Source organism: Peromyscus eremicus, chromosome 16_21 (assembly GCF_949786415.1).
Source record: "Peromyscus eremicus chromosome 16_21, PerEre_H2_v1, whole genome shotgun sequence".
Taxonomy (NCBI): Eukaryota; Metazoa; Chordata; class Mammalia; order Rodentia; family Cricetidae; genus Peromyscus; species Peromyscus eremicus.
Window position 1 is genome coordinate 22,646,485 of NC_081432.1, and position 22,118 is coordinate 22,668,602.

The following is a 22,118-nucleotide window of genomic DNA, read 5'->3' on the forward strand; positions in this document are numbered from 1 at the left end:
GGTCTCACAAAGCCCAGACTGACCTCAAACTCGCTATGTAGCCAAGGCTGGATTTGAACTCCTGATCCTCCTGTATCTACTTCCCAAGTGCTGGGATTATGGGAGTACACCACCATCCTGGCAGCAGGAGGGTTTTAATGTTCCTTTTAGAGATGGGGTATCAATGTTCCTCCCACTGATTCCTTTGACCATATTTTTTAAATAGCTTTTTATTTTATTTTATTTTTCCTATCATTAGCTTAATACAGTACAAATTCTTAAATAGTGAAATGTTTCACTGAAGCTTGTCCAGTGATTGAGTAAAACCAAAACTTACTACAAGCCACAGTCATCCTAGGGTTCCCCCTGCTAGGTAGCTTCCCTGGTTCTGTGGGTTGCAGTTTGATTGTTCTTTACTTTATATCTAGAATCCACTTATGAGTGAGTACATACCATGTTTGCCCTTCTGGGTTTGGGTTACCTCACTCAGGATGATATTTTCTAGTTCCATCCATTTGCCTGCAAATTTCATGCTGTCATTGTTTTTCTCTGCTGAGTAGTACTCCATTGTGTACATGTACCACACTTTCTTAATCCATTCTTCAGTTGACGGGCATCTAGGTTGTTTCCAGGTTCTGGCTATTACAAATAGTGCTGCTATGAACATAGTTGAGCATGTATCTTTATGGTATGATTGAGCATTCCTTGGGTATATACCCGAGTGGTATGGCTGGGTCTTGAGGTAGATCGATTCCCAATTTTCTGAGAAACCGCCATACTGATTTCCACAGTGGTTGTACAAGTTTGCATTCCCACCAACAGTGGAAGAGTGTTTCCTTTGCTCCGCATCCTCTCCAACATAGAATGCCATTAGTGTTTTTGGTCATAGCCATTCTGACAGGTGTAAGGTAGTATCTCAGAGTCGTTTCGATTTGCATTTCTCTGATGATTAAGGATGTTGAGCATTTCCTTAAATGTCTTTCAGCCATTTGAGATGTTTCTTTTGTTAATTCTCTGTTTAGCTCTTTAGCCCATTTTTTAATTGGATTGTTCAGTATTTTGATGTCTAGTTTCTTGAGTTCTTTACATACTGTGGAGATCAGTCCTCTGTCAGATGTGGGGTTGGTGAAGGTCTTTTCCCATTCTGCAGGCTGTGTTTTTGTCTTATTGACCGTGTCTTTTGCCCTATAAAAGCTTCTGATCCTCCTGTATCTATTTCCCAAGTGCTGGGATTATGGGAGTACACCGCCAACCTGGCAGCAGGAAGGCTTTAATGTTCCTCTTAGAGATGGGGTATCAGTGTCCCTCCCACTGATTCCTTTGACCATAACATTTTCTTTGGTTCGTTTCCCAGCTCAGTGGCACCAGCAGATCCCACCACCCATGTCCATCCGGCCCAGTGGCAACCGCTACGGATCCCTCACCAGCAAAGGACTTGACATCTTCTCTGCCTTCTCCTCCGTGGAAAGCACGATGGTGTATTCCTGCACTTCTCGGAGTGTAGTGGAGAGCGATGAACTTTAAGGGTGTCTCGGGGCCTGCCGTGTGAGAGGGTGGACTGTGGAGGGGAAGGAAGACTGGTCAGATGCGGTGGTTTCCAAACAACTGGGTTTGAGTGAGTTCCCATCCTGCTGGACCCGGGGCAAGAAGGGCTTTAAGTAAGTTGGCTGGGGCTTTTTGAGCCTTGGCTGAGGAAGAGGTCTAGGGCTGTGCGTCCTAAAGATGCAAGTAGGCAATACACACGAACCAAAGATATCATGCCACTGCCACCACGGCTTGAGGTGGGGAGCTAGCGTGCTCCCCCACCCTGTGTGTTAGGGGTGTTAGGCCCAACTAGGAGCAACTAGGAGCCATAGCCAGGGCTGAGAGAAGTTAGCAACTTTAGAATAGATACGGAGCAGAAAGATGGGGAGCCCATCATCACCTTTCATGGGTTACATCCATAGCAGTCATCTTGGTGAATTCATTAAGTGAGCTCCCATTTAGCATTAGAGGATCTTGCCATACACCCCTCCTCCAAAGTGGTGAAACACTTGGTTTGCATATCCTGCCTGTGGGATCACGTAAGAAGCCAAAATGTGCCTGAGATTTAAAAACCAAACAACAAAACCAACCAGGACACTCAAGATTTCCCAGTGCATTTGTTATGTGGTCAAAACAAGGCTCCCACCAGCCTATCATCACCATTTTAGGCAGAGAGTCACACCCACATCCACCCCTAGTGCCTAGATGGGTGCCGAGCACAATGGAGGCCTGGAATATACATCTGCTGGGGAATGACTCTTACTCAGGCGTCTACCATCCTTAGGCCAGTCCAAACATGGCCCTGGGGATGTTTGTCACAGCAGCTTGCTTCAGGCAAGCCAGGGGTATGAACTGGAAGAGTCTGTTATCAATTCCCTTTGCTTGAATCTCCGGGTTCTCCATGCCCGGTCCCCTCAGCTGGTGATTTTTAGCTGGAGATAGGAATGGCTTAGAGAGGCTTGAAACTTTCTTTGCTTCAAGGCAAGGATTTCCAGTATAAAAAATAAATTCATTTACTCAAAAAACCATCTGTGTGTCTACTCTGTGTAAAATGCTGTGCTAGGTGCCGTGGGAGACAGAAAAATATGATTGGGGGGCTGGAACGTCGGTTTGGCAAATAGAGGTGCTTGCTGCCAAGCTTGACAGCCTAAGTTCAATTCCTGAAACCCACGTGGTGAAAGGCGAGGAGGACTCACTTCTACAAGTTGTCCTCTGGCCTGCACACACACACACACACTATGACACCCACATGCTACCCCCCCCACTCTAAATAAGGAAATGTAAAAAACAAACAAACAAACAAACAAAAAACCAACTGAAAAAGACACAGGCTCTGCCCCTCAGAGCTCCCGATGTAATTAGCAGGGAGATAATACTTAAGACATCTGTAATCCTGCTTCTTGAGTCAAAGATCTGGTCTTGGGGCAATGGAAAATTTCAGTATTCTTCTTCCTGTTTTTCATAACTAACAAAGTCTTTTCAAGCCCAAATTGTGTTACATGCCCATGGTTCTGGCACTTGGGAAGCTGAGGCAGTAGGATCAAGAGTGCAAAGTCGGCCGGGCAGTGGTGGCACGTGCCTTTAATCCCAGCACTTGGGGGAAGGGGAGGCAGAGGCTGAAGGATTTCTTTAAGTTCGAAGCCAGCCTGGTCTGTAGAGCAAGTTCAAGGATATCCAGGGCTATTACTCAGGGAAAAAGAAAAGAAAGACAGAAAGAAAGAAAGAAAGAAAGAAAGAAAGAAAGAAAGAAAGAAAGAAAGAAAGAAAGAAAGAAAGAAAGAAAGAAAGCCTAGAAACAAAGACAGATTGGAGAGATGCTCAGTTGGAGTACTTGCTATGTATACATGAGGATTTGAGTTCCATCCTCCAGAATCCATGAAAAGAGCAGATTGAGGTAGTATGGACCTATAACCCCAGCTCGGAGGGGGGGGGCAGGATAGACAGACAGACAGACAGGAGAGTCCCTGCAGCCTGCTAGCCAGCCAGTCTAGCCCAGTTATCAGAACTCTGGGTTTGGTGGGAGACCCTGTCTCAAAAAGAAAACAAGAAGCCAGGCGGTAGTGGAGCACACCTTTAATCCCAGCACTCCGGAGGCAGAGCCAGGAGGATCTCTGTGAGTTCGAGGCCAGCCTGGGCTACAGAGCGAGTTCAAGGACAACCAGGAGAAAAACCCTATCTCAAGGAAAAAAAAAAAAAAAAAAAGGAAGGAGAATAAGGTGGAAAGCAATTGAAGATGTCACCAGTGTTGACCTCTGGCCTCCCCACACAGATGCACGCGCACACACACACACACACACACACACACACATACATACACACACACAACACACACATACACAGACACACACACAGACACACACACACAGACACACATACATACACACACAGACACACATACATACACACACACACACACACACACACACACACACCCCAACATGAAACACATTCAAGCACACTCACAGAAAAATCTTCTCACTCTGTTTTCAGTTTTGAGTTGTTCTGTTCTATAAAAGGTTACATCCACTGGGCAGTGGTGGCCCAGGCCTTTAATCCCGGCGCTCGGTCTGAGGCCAGCCCGGTCAACGACTCAGCTGAGTGGTTAGGTCTTCTTTCCTTTGTCCTGTAGGCAGTGACAGGAAATTGTATTTTTGTAGAGGGTGAGACATGCCACAGCATGCATGGAGACATCAGATGACAATTTGAGGGAATCGGTTCACACCGTCCACCACACAGACCCCGAGATCTAACCCAGGCTGTCAGGCTTGGTAGCAAGTGCTCTGACCAGCCTCAGGGGGCAACTTCAGTCTCACACAGAATATAGTCAAATGTTTCCACCGTGGCATTTGTTACGAAATATCTTTTTTTTTTTTTTTTTTTTTTTGAGCTGAGGATCGAACTCAGGGCCTTGTGCTTGTTAGGCAAGCGCTCTACCACTGAGCTAAATCCCCAACCCTACGAAATATCTTTTAACCGAGAATCACTTTCTAAATTCTGAGACTGCCTCTGGAATATTGTGTGTGTATATATATATATATATATATATATACACACACACACACATATATATGTATATTGAACTGAATGTGTATACATATATATGTATATATAACCATCATTGTGCCATTATGCATATTTATTCTAACTCTTGTATTAATATGTGTAATATGTATGATACCACCATTCTGTCCACTTATGTAAAGTGTGGCCAGTTACCTCGTGAATATCCTTCATCTCTGATACCGGCTCACTGAGTATTTTTTAAAAACTGGTCCTTTGTTCAAGAACTAAGAGAAATATTATATTTTGACACTAGGTGGTGCTGTCTTACTCAAAATAGAACAATCCTCAACTCTCCAGTTTGTGCTACAGGGTTGTGTTTTAAAAGAGGGTTTCTGAGTCTCCGTACGGCTGACATTTAGGGGCTTGGTAATCATTCGTTGTAGGGGTTGTCCTGTGCACTATGTGATATTTGGCAACAACCCTGGCCTGTTTCCCTACCCCAAGCTGTGGTGGCCCCAATCTCCAGACTGTTGTTCCCTGAGAGGCAGAATTTCCCTTTGTTGAGAACTTCTATGCAAAAAAAAAAAAAAAAAAAAAAAAAAAAAAAGTGTATTCGAATCCTATTGTAATGGAGGATATTTGAGTAAAAGATCTCAGGTCCTGTGCTTGTATTTGTATTTGTTTTCAGCACACCCACAATCAAATCGACCATCTTCCGTTTTATAAGCCGTTGCTCAACCTGGTTTAAGGATATGTAGTCCTCATCACTCAGTAAGAAACAGCCAAGCCATTTCTTCCTCTTCTATACAGTTTGCAAGTCCTTTTCTGTTTTTTGTTTTTTATGTGTATCTGTGAGTATAGACAATTGTGTGGGAGCGCCAAGGGAGGTGGAAGATGTTGGATCACCTGCAGCTGGCGCCATGGGCCATTGTAAGCAGCCTGGTGTGGGAGCTGGGACCAAACTCAGGTCCTCTGAAAGAACAGCAAGGGCTCTTAACTGCTGAGCCATCTCTCCAGCCCCTTCCCTTGTTTTTGTTTTTGTTTTCAAGACAGGGTCTCACTATGTAGCTCTAGCTGTCCTGGAATTCACTATATAGACCAAGCTGGCCTTGAACTCACAGAGATCTGCTTGCCTCTGCCTCCTGAGTGCTAGGATTAAAGGTGTGTGCCACTATGCCCAGCTCTGTTTAGTTTTGTTTTTTAGACAAAATCTCACTCTGTAGACTAGGCTGTCCTATAAGACAATTAATTCTCTTGCGATGGCCTCCTGAATCCTGGGATGGGAATCACAGCCATGAGTTGTCAGGCCTGGCTGGAGTTCTATTTATTCTGATTCTTTTACTCAAGCCTTCTTTTCCATTCCCCTGAGGTCCTGGGTTCGGACTTCCTTTCTTCCTTCCCCGAGATACTTCTGACTTCGGCTCTAGTAGCCTTCTGTCTGGTCTTCCTGTCTCTGGTCTGGCTGCTGCCTCCCGCTGATCCAGATCTCACCATCAGATCACTCATCCCAGAGTCATGCTCATATTACTCCCTTCCAAACGCCCAAAGGCCACCTGAATCAGCTTTACCAGCTGTGCTGTCCCGGAGTCTTCAAGCTCACCTCAGTATGACCCAAACCTTTGTGCCCGGGACTCAGAAAACATTGTGTGTGGCCCACATAGGCCCTGCCCTCCAGCTGTGGGCCTCTCCTCTGCCACTACCTGTAGCTGGAGTTATCTCCAGTCCCGCCAGGGCAGGCAGCCACTCAGACTCAAATAAACACACAGATGCTTATATTATTTAAACTGTTTGGCCTAATGGCCCAGGCTTCTTGCTATCTAGATCTTACATCTTAAATTAACCCATTTCTATTAATCTATAAGTTGCCACATGGCTTGTGGCTTACCAGTATCTTAACATCTTCTCATGGCGGAGGCTGGCAGCGTCTCTCTGACTCAGCCTTCCACTTCCCAGAATTCTCCTCTCTCTTTGTCCTGCCTATACTTCCTGCCTGGCTACTGGCCAATCAGCACTTTATTAACCAATCAGAGCAACGCATTCAGAGCATACAGAGCAATATCCACAGCAACTACCAGTCTCCACCTATGGCAACTTGGTGTTCCTCTAAGCACATCAAACGCCACTGCTTCTTCCAGATCATACCTCACCCCCTAACCCCACAACAAGCAAATAAAACACTTTTTTTGAAACCTCACGGCGACTGTCTTGAGTCTGGAGGAACAGAAGACAGCTTCGTACACAGAGTTATACAGCGCGCAGACTCTGTGCCCTGGCTTGCCTGCCCTCAGTGAGCCCACTCTTGGCCGAGGTTACCCACTTGCTGATGTGGACTATGTGATATGGACAATAGTAGGCATTTACTTTTGTGCCTTATATAAAGTAGGCATCAACAAATATTTACTGACTTAAGATTAATTTAAAATTCAATGTAAGTGTGGGAAGCAAATTGAGTCTAAGCAGACAGTCTTACTCTTGGCTACACATTAGAACCTGCTCGAAAGCTCTTTAAAATTCCAGCACCTATCCAGTCTTTAACCCCAGCATCCAGGAGCAGATGCAGATGGATCACTCGTCAGTTCAAGGCCAGCTGGTGTACATATTGAGCTCCAGATCAGCCAATGCTATACAGTAGAATCTTGTCTTAAATATATAGATAAAATTGCCAACACCCAGTCCACACTCCAGATCAATTAAGTAACTGGTTGTGAGACAGGTGTCCAGGGTTTGGGTTTGGGTTTTATTTTTCATTTGCTTGTTTAAGACAGAGTCTTGGGTAAATCCCTAAGATGATCATCCTGTCCTGCCTCTCATTCTCCATTGGGAAGCCATAGTTTTTAAAGTTTCTCAGGTGATTCCAATGAGCAGCTAAGAGTGAGAAAAAAAAAATGTTTTCTTGCCATGATTTGATCCCCAGACTTACTGCAAGACATCCAAAGGGTACAGGTAGCTCACACCTGAAGGATTGGGCATCCGTGCAGAAAGCACCCTGATCACACATGTGGTATGTACCTGGAAAGAAGGAAAGGGGTGCATTCGCTTGTCTACTGTCTGTAGTCTGTTCTTCAGACAAGCAGCATCGTGGAGCCCCTAGAGGAAGCTCAGAGATCTATGAAAATGAGCAAGAGGAAGTCTTCATTGAAAAAAATCCACATCGCCCCACCAGCACCCGTCCCTCCAAAGGATGCATGGGCTCCCCATAGCCTGGTTAATCTGGGAATGGGCAGCAGACGTGTGCTGGTTGGTGTTTTTGTCAACTTGACACCTGCCAGAGTCATTTGGGAGGAGGGAACCTCAACTAAGAAAACGCCTCCATCAGCTTGGCCTGTAGGCAAGTCTGGGAGGGGGTGTGTGTTCTTGATTAATAACTGATATGGGAGGGCTCAGCCCACTGGAAGTGGTGCCACCTCGAAGCAGGTGGTCCTGGATGGTTTAAGAAAGCAGGCTGAACTGGGCGGTGGTGGTGCACACCTTTAATCCCAGAACTGGAAGGCAGAAGTAGCAGATCTCTGTGAGTTCGGGGGCCAGCAAAAAAAAAAAAAGCAAGCAGGCTGAGCATGCATTAAGGGCAAATTAGTAACCAGCATTCCTTCATGGCTTCTGCTTCAGTTCCTGCCTCCAAGTTCCAGCCACATCTTCCCCCTTTGTGATGGACGACCAGCTACCAGGAAATAAACACTCTCCTCCCCAAGTTGTTTTAGGTCGAGGTGTTTATTACTACAATAGGAAGCCAACTATAACAAGAGGGAGACAGAAGTAATCAGAATTTCTCAGTATATGAGCTGGCTTAGACACAGCCTCCTCTTTCTCAGCGTTCACAGGGAGTGGCCCCGAGGCAAGCAGTGGGGAGAGGCGGGGCTCTGGGTGACACCTGCCACGGAGAATTCTTCCCCTAGGGGTAAAGCTGGCTTTTACAGGGACAGGTTCTCAGAGGACTCCTCAAACGATTCATGTTTGCTTTGCAAATGTTTACTTTACATATCTTTGTTCTAACCGCAGAAGAAGGTTAGGGCCCCAGCTCAGTGATAAAGCACTGAAATGGACCAGATTCATTCGGTCCCTCCTTCCCAAGAGTAAAACAACACAGACAACTGAGTCACCCCCGACAAGCTAAGCTGCCAAGACTCTGAGGCTAGACCAGCTGCCCGGAAGAGGCTTAGACCAACTGAGGCACCCAGAAAGGACACTCTCCAACCTGTTGAGCTGCCTGCAGGCTGTGCAGTGGGCTCCAGGTCCCCAGCTCTGTGAGCTGTCACCATGCTGGGGTGGGCCTTGGCGATGCAGCTGTCTCTGAATCTGCTCCTGTAAGTGACCCCTCAGCCGTACTCCTGTAAGTAACTTTGGTCTGTCGTGGGCTCCCTATCTGGGGTGAATAGATGTGTATGTGGCATCTCACCAGGAAACGTCTTGTCACACAATAAATAAGGCTGGCAAGATGGTTCAGTGAGTAAAAGCCGAGACTGAGTTCAATTCCCGGGACTTCCGTGGGGGGAAGGGGAGAACCAGCTGCTTGGAATTGTCATGTATAAACACATTCACGTAGTAAAATGTTTGTTTTTAGTTTAAAAATAAACCACAGACTATATTGTCTTGCATACTTATCACCTTATACTAGATTCCCAAGAGAATCCAGAACAGCTCATCAAATTCATAACTGAATTCTGAATGTCTCTATCTCTCTAGAGCTGTGGTTCTCAACCTTCTTAACACCGCAATCCTTCAATACAGTTCGTCGTGTTGTGGTGACCCCCAGCCATAAAATTATTTCATTGCTACTTCATATCTGTAATTTTGCTGCTGTTATGCACTGTAATGTAAATAGTTTTTGGAGATAGAGGATTGCCAAGGGGGTCTCGACCCACAGGTCAAGAACTGCTGCTCTAGATTGAGTTAGAATCAAGCACTGAAAGCCAGGGCAAGCAACCCAAAGAGATGAGAAGGTCCATTTCCTCGGTTTTTGTGTCTATAACCTGTCCGGGCTAGAGTATCTGGGTCCTTCTGCAGCTCCCCAGCTCCATTCTGCGTTTTTCTTCCCAGGTCCCTGCACCCCATGCTCTGTAATGCTCACTGCTCTCACTGGTCTCATTTTGCCCTTTCCCAAAGTCTGTCCCTGAGCTTCATGCACCACAATAATCAAAGCCTGACTCCGGGATTCCTGGCTTGGTATTCCAATGAACCCTTCCAAACGACCACCGCAGAACGAATGATTGAGAGTCCTTCCTTCAAATAAATTTTTAAAACCTACTTATTGGAGAGGGATGCATGTTTCACAGCATGCACATGCAGGTCTCGAGAGGACAGAACAGTTTGCAGGAATCAGTTCTCTCCACCCACCACGTGCATCCCAGGGATTGGACTCGGGTCATTAGGATTGAGCCATGTCACTGGCCCCACCTGAGAGTCCTCTAAGGTCCCAGAAAGCTTCATTTTCAAAAGCAAGTTTGAAATGTGATGCCGTTTGTTCCTGCTCAATAGAATGGCTGTGGAGACTTGTGTACCTGAGCGTGTGAGAAGCCAGACCATTGCCAGATATCCTTCTCAGTCGTTTGAGACAGGATCTTTCTCTAAATCGGCGGCACACTGAATTGCCTAGACTGGCTGGCGAGCAAGCCCCGGGGACCCCGGGCTCCTCCCCAGTGCTAGGATGTGTCTCTGTACCTAGCTTTTAAAAATAAAAAAATTAAAAGGCTGAGGTGAGACTCAGGAAATTGAGTCCAGCACCCTGTTCTCCCTAATGGTAGCCTTTTCCTACCTTCCTTCTCCCCCAACATACTCAGTAAATTGTGGGAGACCTGCCCCCACTTTTTCTCCCAGGGTACTCTTGAGGAGGGAGAAGTGAGAAATATTTAGATAGAAATAGAGAGAGAGACAGAAACACAGGATAGCTTCAGGAGGTCCTGGATCAAAACCCAGGCCTTTTCTGTCTTCGCTAAAGGGCTTTTAAAGGAATGCCAAGGGGTGGAGCAAAAGACCTCCCCCCAGCACAGCCAAGTGCAGACCATTCCAGGCACCTGGTAACCACGGCCCGTGGTCAGTCCATCCCCTTATGCAGCCCTGCTGTGTAAAGCAAGTTCAGATCTCACTAGGAAACCTCTGTGGACCCCAACAGTAAATGCTTTCCAAGATGAGATCTCTTTAATGTTAATTATGTGTATTTGCATACCTACCGGGCTGTACATGCATGTGTGCTTTCTATAAAAGGGCATCAGATCTCCAGGAACTGAAGTTACAGGTTGATGCGAGCTGCCTTATGTCTGTGCTGGGAATCAAACCTGGGTCCTCTGCAAGAGCAGCAAGCACCCCTAACCACTGAGCCATCTCTCCAGCCCCACAAGATGGAATCTTGAGCCTGTCTGCCCATGGGCTATTTATAAGTTGGTTATAAACTCAAAGCTGGGGGGGGGGGAGCCGGAGAAGGGGAAGAGAGGGGGAACTGTGGTTGGTATATAAAATAAACAAAAAAAAATTTTAAATAAAAAATAAGAAAATAAAAAAAACTCAAAGCTGTTGGAGAAACCAAAGTATAGGCAAATTCCTTCATAATTGACTCAAGTCCTTCCCGAGTCCTTGGGTAACCTGGATGTGAAGCTACTCTTCCCCTAGTGACTGAGTTGAAAGGCGTGTCCCTTACCAGTAAGGTGGCCAGTCACCTGGGCTCCACCTGTATTTGTGGAAGCATTTTCTGCCACAAGTTGTCTTTTCTTGTTCGAAGTGGATATCCATGTTCCAGAGAGTTAATAACCAAAGCACCTTACAAACTTGACCATGCGGTGCTCATCAGGATGCTTAAAAAGTTGCTAATATCATGGATTTTTTTTTTCAATATAAAAATCTGTACCGTGCAAAAAAAATGCATATTAGTTAAAAATATGTTCACCTCTGATTTCTGCCTAATTATACTAGTTAGCATCCTTGACGTTCGCAGAGAGCTGCGCACACACACACACACACACACACACACACACACACACACACACGGCCTTTTGTTAACGTGGAAGCAATAGCCGCTTCAGACTCTCAGGAGCAATAGCCTCAAAACTGCAAGGAATAGGCAAAGAGCAGACGCTCCAAATCTCTGAGGATTGTGCAGTAAATGCTGAGGGCAGGAATAAAGAAACGACTGCATGCCATTTAAACCCCGGCTTGCTAGAAGATTTTTTTTACCACGAGTGAAAAGAGAAATTAAAACTGCTAAACATCATTCGACAATAAGCAATTTAAGGCTGAGATATGCGTACATTTTGTTTTATTTTATTTTTGAGACAGGCTCGCTCTGTAGCCCAGGCTGACTTAGTTCTCATTAAGTAGTACAGGCTGGCCTCCAACTCCAAGTCCTCATGCCTCAGCCTAGGCTTCCAAGTGCTGGGATTATAGGCCACCATGCCTGGCTACGTTTTTTGTTTTTTGTTGTTTTTTTCCCCCCTTGGTGTGTGTGTGTGTGTGTGTGTGTGTGTGTGTGTTATTATTTGTTGTTGTTTGTTTCGTTTGGTTTGGTTTGGTTTGGTTTTTGGTTTTTCGAGACAGGGTTTCTCTGTGTAGTCCTGGCTGTCCTGGGGGGACTCACTCTGTAGACCAGGCTGGCCTTGAACTCACAAAGATCTGTGTGCCTCTACCTCTGGAGTGCTGGGCTGGGAGTTTCCATCTTTAACTGCTCAATAAGCAAAATACTTCAGCTTTTCCCGAGACACAATAAAAATAAGCAAGTATTATTTATTGGGGGGGTTGCTGTAGAGATACCACCACCAGTTGATGTTTTATTCCCAGGGCCCCTCAGGAGCTCTCTTACCACACATCACTGGTCCTGCACCGCAGAAGGGTTCAGGAGCCTGCAGCCCTGCTGGGATCAGCACAGGCATGATCCTTCTTCCAGCTGTATAGGTTAGGGAAAGGCTAGCGTTTCCTAAGCCTGGGTAGAAACAGGCGCTTGACTATACTGATGCTTTTTTCACCATAGGTGTTGTGTCCCCTGGAACTGGATTATACAGACAGTTGTGAGCTGCCATGTGGTTGCTGGGAATTGAACCCAGGTCCTCTGGAAGAGCTGCTAGTGCTCCTAACCTCTGAGCCATCTCTCCAGCCCTATACTGATGCTTTGTGCTGTGTTGTCATATAAGAAATGCATGGATTTTTTTTAAAAAGAAAGAAAATTATTTTCAAACGTGAATAGTAGAAAAAGTGCTGTAGCTGATCGTCAGGTCTTCCAAGAGCGAAGTTAAAGATAAACCCGGTGACTGATAATATATGAATATTGACTTCACAAAGGGGTGTGTGTGTACATGAAAGGCCAGAGGTAATTAATCCTCAGGAGTCCTCTCTCAACCACCTCAGTTTTTTCTTTGGTGTCTGTGTGTGTGTGTGTGTGTGTGTGTGTGTGTGTGTGTCTGTATCTGTGTCTGTGTCTGTGTCTATGTCTGTGTGTGTGTTGTCATAGCATCATCTGAGAGTTGTGGAGTCAAGGGGTTAAGCGTTTTGCTCTTTAATCTGAACTGAAGAATCCAAGTCCTGAACCATCATTGGTGTCTTATTAATGAGCAGCAGATGAAAGGGAGACCAGCAGCCCCCGACCCCAGCAGTCTTCCAGTGGGGGCTCATGATACCAGACGTTTTTGTTTTTGTTTTTTAAGATAGACATGTTCCCTCAATGGTTTTGTTGTTGTTGTTTTTAAGACAGAGTCTTAAGTAGTGCAGGTTGGTCTCAAACTCACCATGTAGCCAGAGATGACCAGGAACTCCTAACCCTCCTGGCCCCAACCTCCTGAGTGCTGTCTTCGTAAGCACTGCCTACCACACTGAGAAGAGAATCCAGGGCCAGGCCGGGCAGGCACTCTACCAACAGAGCTATATCCCCAGCTCATGCTAAGCTAAGAAAATTATTTCCAAGGAGATGTCCTATAGATTCCTCTAACACACAAGGCTGCATTGGTTGTTGGGCTTTGGAACCCACGGTGAAAAAGATGCAGGGTTTGCTGCTTGTGTTGGCTTGTGATAAGTTCCTCATGCATGGAAACTTCAGTGCCCTGATTTTCCCAGCCATGCACAGGTTATGCCCCAAATTCGTGAGTCCTGTTGACCACAGCCTCTCTAGATGGAGGATTGGTTGGTTCTTGGTTAATCAAACTTGTGAAAGCAATTCAAATCAATCCCACTTGCTCTCTTTTGACTAGTCACGATGGTAATGAAGCCCGCGTTGTTCCAATTGTCCAATTAAAAGGAAAGAACTTCCACAAGCAATGTTAAGTGTTCTGTTATGGAAATGGGAATATTCTTCTGTGTGGATATGCATCAGTGTGTATGAATGTGAATAATTATGTGTATAGATGTTCCTGCCCACATGTTGGAATGCATGTATCTGGGTATTTGTAAGGAAATTTAGTAACTGGCTTAGTAAGGAAACTAAAATGTTGAATATTAAATATCTCAGAACCCAAAAGCTACACGTCATTTTAATTTAGTTTAATATCACCCATGGTGATTCCCCTGCCTCAGCTTCCGAGAGAGCTGGGATTATAAAGTGAGCCACCACATCGGATATGGTGGGATAAAACACTCCTTGTCTATATCCCGGAAGCACTCAGCACCACCCCCACCCCCCACCCCCATAGGCCTTGTCTCTAGAACACTAGTAAACATGTAACTTTAAAACACACTCACAGTAGTTGTATTTTACAAAAATCTATATTTTAATGTGTACACAGTTAAAAAAATACAGAGCGCTCATGTCCACGTACTCTACCAAGCCCCTCCCCCCTGAAAAATAAAAGTCCGGCTCTACCTACTACATGCACACACAATACACGGAGCATAAATGCATTTACACGACAAGGTAGCTGTTCTGAACACACACGAGGCACCCAACATAACTCCACCCGATCAGAACAAACTTGCAGAGCTTAAGAAGCCATTTGTCCGATGACTCAGTACCAGCCTAATGCAACCCAATTCCAATCAATAAAGGATTGTTTTCCCCTTGAGACAGGGCCCCATATATATTCCTCCCCCTCCCGAATAATGCTAGGATTACAGGTGTGATCACCTCCCTCTCTCTGCTAGGATTACAGGCGTGATTACCAACCTCTTTCTGCCCGTTAGGTGCTGGGCTCGAACCCACAGCTTGGTGCATGCTAGGCAAGCACTCTACCAACTCAGCTAGACCCCAGCCCCATGTCTTAAACAAAAAGCGGTAGGGCATTATTTTCACAGCAGCCCCAAGTCATTCACAAGGTCCATTCAGGAAATCTACAAAACGCAAGAAAAGCGGAGGAAGGAGGGCAATGAAATTATTTCATCCACGGGTCTGAAAGGCGAAGGACATTAACCTTAAAGGTGACTGATTTTTCTCCCTAAGACTCATAGGCCACCCTAGAAACCCTGCAGCTTAGCTGGCCATGGGGAAGGGCTCAGGCTGGAAGCCGAAGAGCCTCTGGCCGTAGGGCTCGGACTCCGCCTGCAGCCTGGCACCCGGGAACGGGAGGTAGGGGTGGTCTCGACCCCGCTGCTCACAGCGCAGCCCGACCCAGTCCCGTTCGGCCTCGGCCAGGATGCGCGTGAGCGCGACGATGTAGCTGAGCGCCATCTGCAGCGTCTCGTACTTGGACAGCTTCTTGTCCTGGCCCCACTGCGGCACCACCCGGCGCAGCCGGTCGAACGCCGTGTTCAGCCCTTGCATGCGGCGCCGCTCGCGCGCGTTGGCCGCCAGGCGCCTGCGCGCCGCGCTCTCCAGCCGCCCGGGCCCTGTGCACGGGAGCGCGCGCTCGGCTGCACCCGCGCACGGAGGCGCGCCGCGCGCTCCCGCCGGAGAGCCGTGGGGTTTGCAGGCCGACTTCATCCACGCTGCCGCTCCGCGTGGCTCCCGGGAGTGAATTAAGTCACAGTCGGAGTGACTCACGCGCAGTCAGTCAATGCACAGTGGGCAGTGTGGGACCCTGGCTTCCGTCCTGCTGGGTAGCCAGGCTGATGTCTCTTCCCTTGCCCAGATGCAGTTGCAAGTGATGCTCAGGGAAAAGTCATTTCCCCCCTCACACCAACCACGTGAAGTTGAAAGAGGAGGAAACTTCCTTGCAGTTTGCTGCGGGTGGTTCCGAGGGTGGGGGGAGAAGTCCCTTCCAATTCTCTGGAAAAGCCTGAGGCTGCTTTTCAGGATGGTGAAATCTTCGAAGAAGCTCAGCTAGGTCAGGACCGCTCGGACCGCACGCAGTAGATGTCGGAGAGCGCTGGATGAAGCCGGGAGGGAGGAGAATTTATAGCCCAGGGCTCAAGGAGGGAACAGGTGGTGGCAGGTGGGCGGGCGTCCCTCCGCTTCCATCTCAGCACCTTCCTACCCTGGGAACTGCAGGGGGGAGGGAGAGCGACGCACAGCAAAATCCTGACATTACTGCCTTCGTCTGTTGAAGTTTCTCCAAAGCTATGTCCGACACTAGCACACCATCTGGAGTGGCCTGGCCTGGCTGTCCCCAATAGAATAACAAGGTGGGGGTGGAGGGAGAGCGCGGTCCATCTTTTCCCATACCAGCGGGCAGCTTACATATCAAAAACAAAGACCGGGTTTTTAAACGATTAAGTAGAAATCACTTGAGTGAAGATGCTGATTTTGACATTGTTAGGTGTATCTGAAGTCTAGCAAGATTGTGCTTTGTTGAGAAGTGGCAGTTTTACGTTCTAAAATATCAACACTTTCACTTAATTTACTAAACCAATCCAGACAAATTAGGAAGTCCTAATATTATTGCAGACCTGGAATGGGACTCCGCTGCAAATCATTTCCATGAAACAACTTACAATGTAGCCAAAGATATGAATGTGTCTTTTTTCAACTTGATACTGTTCTGTAATTATGTGATTGAGTTTCGCAGGTTCCAAGGCCTTGGCAGATTAATTCAGCATCTCTATTTCCTTTCCTTGCTCATTAATGTTTGTGGGGCACACACCGAAGTGATAACCGATCACTTCATTATTTAGCACTTAAATGCAATATCTTCATGTACGTGTACGTGCAAAATGGAAACATCTAAATAATTTGGGAGTTTCGAAAATAGTTCTTTGAAATGAATTTCAATGTTTTGGTATGTCATCTCTCCTCAGAAACAGGAACAAAACATGATTTCCACCGCCGATTATTAGATTCACACAGAGAAACCCTTAATTTTCTTTCTCTCGTCTCAGCTTGTTTCTTGTGTTTCTAAGGAATCGAGAGGAAAAGAAATAGGGTCCAAATAGCTTCAATCCAGCAATCCCTTCTGAATATTTCAGGAAGGGCCAGGCAAGATCTCTCCTTTTGAAACATGGGTATGTCAGCAATATCCTCAGATACTTTTGTTTGAGTAAATCATCTGCAAGCTCCTACAAACCAAGAGCCTTTTAACCTGGACTTGATTCCTCACCAGCACCTCAGACTGCAACCCCATCACCCTGACTTCAATCCTGCCCTCCCATAAATAGTTTATTAATCCCCAGCTGAAGGCACTGACGCAAAATGAAGTTGACCAACTTGAAGACAATGGGATGCAATTGAACATTAATAATCTTCAGAGCGACAGATGTTGGACACAGACTTCTGCACAGAGCCACTCGGCTCCGTCACTCTTGAGTCCTAACAGTCGTGTTGGGAACAGCAGTTCTGTGATGGGAACCACTGTGTTAGTCTACACAATGTCAGAGTATGTCTTTTAAGGTTTTCACAGAAATCTGCTTTATTAGTGCTATTGTTCCTCACATTCATTTAGCTCACTCTTCTCCCTGGAAGAGTCTGTGCTGCACTGTGGATTATCTCCCTGCAAAACAGCCCCTTTGCCCGTTCTGCTCATTATTGTCCAAAGTATTAATAAGATGTGTGGTTTTGCAAATTGTGTATCCAGGGTAGGTAAGATTTTGGCCCACCCACCAGAGAATCGAAAGCACATTATAAAGAGAAAAAAAAGAAGCACTGGGACACAAAGCCACATGTGACATGAAATTGTCCCAAAGTTAGTGGGATTTAGTTAAAAGAAAGGGCCTCCAGGGGCATCTAGTAATACACTTTCCAAATGTGTCTTGGAGGACACGGAGAGTACTGCTATCCCACACCTGAACAGTTCTGATGAAAAATCAGCATCGGAAAGTTTCTGAGACCCCGGCGAGAAGAGACATTGGCTTCAGCCTTGCCCAGACTGGTTGGAACACAGAATTCTCTTCTACATAGTTATTAACATCCTTTGTATACTTTTTCAAAGGTATGTCTGCTCTAGCACCTTCTATGTGATTTATTTATTTATTAACAAGATCTTCTGGGTTACAGGCTGGCCATGAACTTGATACACAGCTGAAATGACCCCCACCTCTCGAGTGCTGGGGTTACAGGTGTATGCTGGGAATCAAACCCAGAGATTCTGGCGTTCTAGGCAAACAATCCCCTGGCTCAGTCATATCCCTAGCCTGACCTTCCGTTCGTCTTGTAGAGGAGAAGACTTCAGTGCAGGGCTGAGCACTCTGCTTGGAAACTGGGAAAGTACATGGCTGGATTAAGAGAGGAAGTCAAGTCCCCTGAATCCTTTCATCTTGGAGGCTTTAAAATTATGAGATCATTTAATTATGCCCCTCGCTTGACACTGGGACAAGAGAGATCTACCAGTGACTCCAAAGTCAGGCAAAGCACTCGTAAAAGTTTCAGGAATGTGCCGGGCAGTGGTGGCGCACGCCTTTAATCCCAGCACTCAGGAGGCAGAGCCAGGCAGATCTCTGTGAGTTTGAGGCCAGCCTGGTCTACAGAGCGAGATCCAGGACAGGCACCAAAACTACATAGAGAAACCCTGTCTCAAAGAAACAAACAAACAAACAAATGAAAAACCAACCAAACAAACAAAAACAACAAACAAACAAAAGTTTCAGGAATGTGTTTAGCCTTGTGGTTCTTAAAGGTCAGTAAAGTTTAAATTGCAACCCTAGTGTCTAGGACAAGACCCAGAAAATACTAAGAACTCAGTAAATGGCCCAGAAGGAGAGACTGGGCCAATAAATTAGATAAAGAGAGGAGAGGAGGGGAGGGGAGGGGAGGGGAGGGGAGGGGAGGGGAGGAGAGGACAGGAGAGGAGAGGAGAGACTGTCCTGGTACTTGCTCTGTAGCCCAGGCTGGCCTCAACTCAGATCCGCCTGCCTCTGCCTCCTGGGTGCTGGGATTAAAGGGTGCACCACCACACCCGGCTATGGCTTTGTTTTCTATCCACACAAACTGCCCGATGAGGCTGCTGGCAGAGTGCTTTGGACCTGCTGTGATTCAGAATGCTGCTTTATTATCTTTATATGGAACACCTTCGACCCCAGCACTTAGGAAGGAAGCAGAGGCAGGTGGACCTCTGTGATTTTTGAGGTCAGCCTGATCTACATAGAGTGTTCCAGGCCAGCCAGGGCCACATAGTGAGGCCCTACCCTTAATTTTTTTTAAATTTTGTTATTTTTGTATTACTATTTGTGTGTATGTGTGTGTGTGCGTGCGCATGAGTATGTGCACTGGCGCATACCATGTGCACGTGTGTGTGCAGGTGTAAGTGTCCATGCCCGTGAAGAGGCTGGGGGAGGACAGCTGGTGTCCTGCTCTTGTACAGGACTATCCTAGGAGCCACCACCTTCAGGAGTTCAGCTGGGCCTGCTCAATAAAGATCATCACCCCTGGGTTTATTGACAGCTGACGTTTCCTCTCAGAGGGAGGGGGCCCTGGGACCCTTCCCTGAGTATCCAACCACCCCTCCAGTTATCTATGCAATTCTGCCCTCATTGTCCGAGTCCACAGGGTCTCTGGGAGGGGCTACAGTGTATAGTTGGGAGAGGACTAGGAGAGGGCCTCCATCTACACAGCCCTGGAGCGTCATCATCCCTACTATGCACAGACCTTCCAGTGAGGTTGCTCCAAGGTCACCCACATTCCTGCCCGTACACTCTCACCCATTGCTCTGGGAGCCTCATGAAGTCGTTGGTTCACCAGGGTGAACTGTGGTGGTATCGTTCCTTGATCTGTCTTTGGGGCCATAGGAGGAGGAGAGGGTAGACGGTGTTTGCATCTCCCTGGGAATGAATTTCAACCCCACCAGCTCTGTCACACTCCTCCTTACTCCTGTGCGGGTGGGTCTCTCCCTGATCCTTGAGCTAGGCTGGCAGCCAGCAAACCCCATACAGTGTTTCTTCCCACAACAGCCCTGGGGCTGCAAACACATGCAGCCGCACCATGTGGGTGCTGGGGATTTGAACCCAGGTCCACAATGCTTGCACTATATGTGTTCTTATGCACCGAACCATCTCCCCAGAGAGTTATACCACGCTGTGCTGACTTTCTGTCCTACTCAGTACCTGGCCCCTCCAGGCTCCTTCTCTACCAGACTAAATTACACGGTGTAAAACCTCCAGTGTACCCTGAAAGTATATAGAAGCCAGGTAGTTTGTCTGGAGGGCTTGTCTGACTCTCCTATGGACTCCCTGCCATCATCCTGTCCGTAACAGCTGTCTCTCTTACTCTTTTGTTTTGTTTTGTTTTTGAGACAGGGTTTCTCTGTGTAGCTCTGACTGTCCTGGAACTCGCTTTGGAGACCAGGCTGGCCTCGAACTCACAGAGATCCACCTGTCTCTACTTCCCTAGTGCTGGGATTAAAGGCGTGCGCCACCAATGCCTGACTCTTTTACTATTTAAGCTGTTTTTTTAATGACATGTTAAGCCAGCTTTTGTTTTGGCTTTTGTTTGTGTGTGGTGTTTTGATGGTTTTGTGTGTGTGTGTGTGTGTGTGTGTGTGTGTGTGTGTGTGTGTTTTGTGGTTTTTTTTGTTTGTTGGTTTGGTTTGGTTTTATGAGACAGGGTTTCTCTGGATAACCTCAGCTATCCTGGAACTCACTCTGTAGATCAGACTGGCCTCGAACTCACAGAGATCCACCTGCCTCTGCCTCCCATGGGGCTACTCCAGGTTTTGAAGGGAAACTTCTCTGTCTCTGATCTATTGTATGGTTTTGTTTTTGTTTTTCATGCTTTACCTCTGTAAGGCCTATCATAGCTCCCATGATCTTGAGAACATCTTTCCTAACCCAGCTCATTTCCTGAAGGGAAATTTTGTGTCCTCTGCTTTCCCAAACCGCCCCACCTGCTGCCTTCATCATCCTTATCTGACGTAAACAACAGCATCACCTCCAACAGCTCTCTGCCATCTGACTTAGGGCCCAAAGGTCTGCTGGTCACCTCTCTGCCCTGCCAAAGCTGGCCTCCAGCTTGAGTGCTCCTCATACTTGTCGCTCCTGCAGCTTCAAGTGCAATGTCCCCAGATCCCCCGCTGGCTCCCTGTATCATTCGGCTCTCTCTGATGTTTTCTTTCCCTCCTTTTGTGTTTGGAAACCCCTGCCAATCAGGAGCTTCTTCTGTATGCCTCCTAACTAAACCCTCAGCACCTAGACTTACATCTAGGACAAAGCAGATGCACGAGAAATATTGTTGGAAGCTGGACACAGTGTGCCATTCTGCAATCCCAGCACTTGGGTGGCCAAAACAGGAAGAGCCCTGAGCTTGAGGATAGCCTGAGCTACCTAGTTGACCCTGTTTCACAAAACATCTACAATAAATGTGGCCAGTGAGAAAGTCCTACACTGGCCACCAAGCTTGATGACGTGAGTCGAAGCCACATGGTGGAAGGAAATAACCAACTCCTGAAAGCTGTCCTGTGACCTTCACACACATACACAAATAAACAAATTAACGTTAAAATAATTAAAAACAAGAAATAAATATTAAATGGAGAAGGATGAACAAAAAAGAAGCCGAGAAACAAGAGACCCAGAGAGTGGTCCCCGTTCCCATAGCGACCCAATTCTTCTTCCTTCTGCTAACAGCCACTTTGTGTGTGGGGGGGGGGGAACTGTGTCCTCCAAAAGCCACGGACACAAACTTGCTGCCTTTGTTCCTGCTCTGAAAACATGACATCCGCGGTTTTCCAGTGAGCAGGTGGCTCCCTTCCCCAAAGGATGCTCTCGGTACCATCCAGGTTTCAGGCGGCTCCTGAGTCAGCCGCCTCACACTAAAAGCCCAGGCTTCACTGGCCCAGGCCAGCCACTGATGTCCACTCCCAGCCTGTGGGAGGGGGTGTCTAGTCACCTTATTGGTGTTGTTTCTTTTGTTCCGTCTGCAGTGTTAGCACCTTGGCTGAAGTTATTCTGAATGTCTAGACACTCTGGTCCCCGGAGTCTGAAGCTGGCCTGCTAAAAGCTTGTCCTCACCATCCTGTGTGGCTTTCCCCTGGCTATGCCTCAGCCTCCTCCAGCAAGGAGAAATTAAAACAATACGATCCTGTATCATAAGACTAAGTGAAAACTAAGTTAGGAGATGTCCGAGTGTCTCCTCTCTTGTATTCCCTGGCACAGACATACCAACCGGATTAAGTGTTTCACATGGATTTTCGTTCATTCAGTTGTGATTTATCGACTTGCTGTGTGTCAGGGATTGTTCTAGGCACAAGAAACAGAACTGAATAATTTTTTTTTTTTTTTTTTTTTTTTTTTTTTTTTTTTTTCGAGACAGGGTTTCTCTGTGTAGCTTTGCGCCTTTCCTGGGACTCACTTGGTAGCCCAGGCTGGCCTCGAACTCACAGAGATCCGCCTGCCTCTGCCTCCTGAGTGCT

General features: G+C 46.9%; 2 protein-coding genes across 2 annotated transcripts in view; one reads left to right on the forward strand and one right to left on the reverse strand.

The window, feature by feature from the left end:
- Positions 1-2,483, forward strand: part of Mypn (myopalladin) — a 74,427-nt gene extending 71,944 nt beyond the window's left edge. The window contains exon 19 of the mRNA XM_059282250.1: positions 1,334-2,483. Within this exon, the coding sequence (XP_059138233.1) occupies positions 1,334-1,503 (170 nt within the window). The 3' untranslated portion in view covers positions 1,504-2,483. The remainder of the gene's footprint in view (positions 1-1,333) is intronic.
- A 12,395-nt stretch (positions 2,484-14,878) lies between these two features.
- On the reverse strand, positions 14,879-15,328 carry Atoh7 (atonal bHLH transcription factor 7). The gene has a single exon (XM_059281535.1). It carries the CDS (start codon positions 15,326-15,328, stop codon positions 14,879-14,881), a length of 450 nt encoding a protein of 149 aa, XP_059137518.1.
- Positions 15,329-22,118: the final 6,790 nt, after the last annotated feature.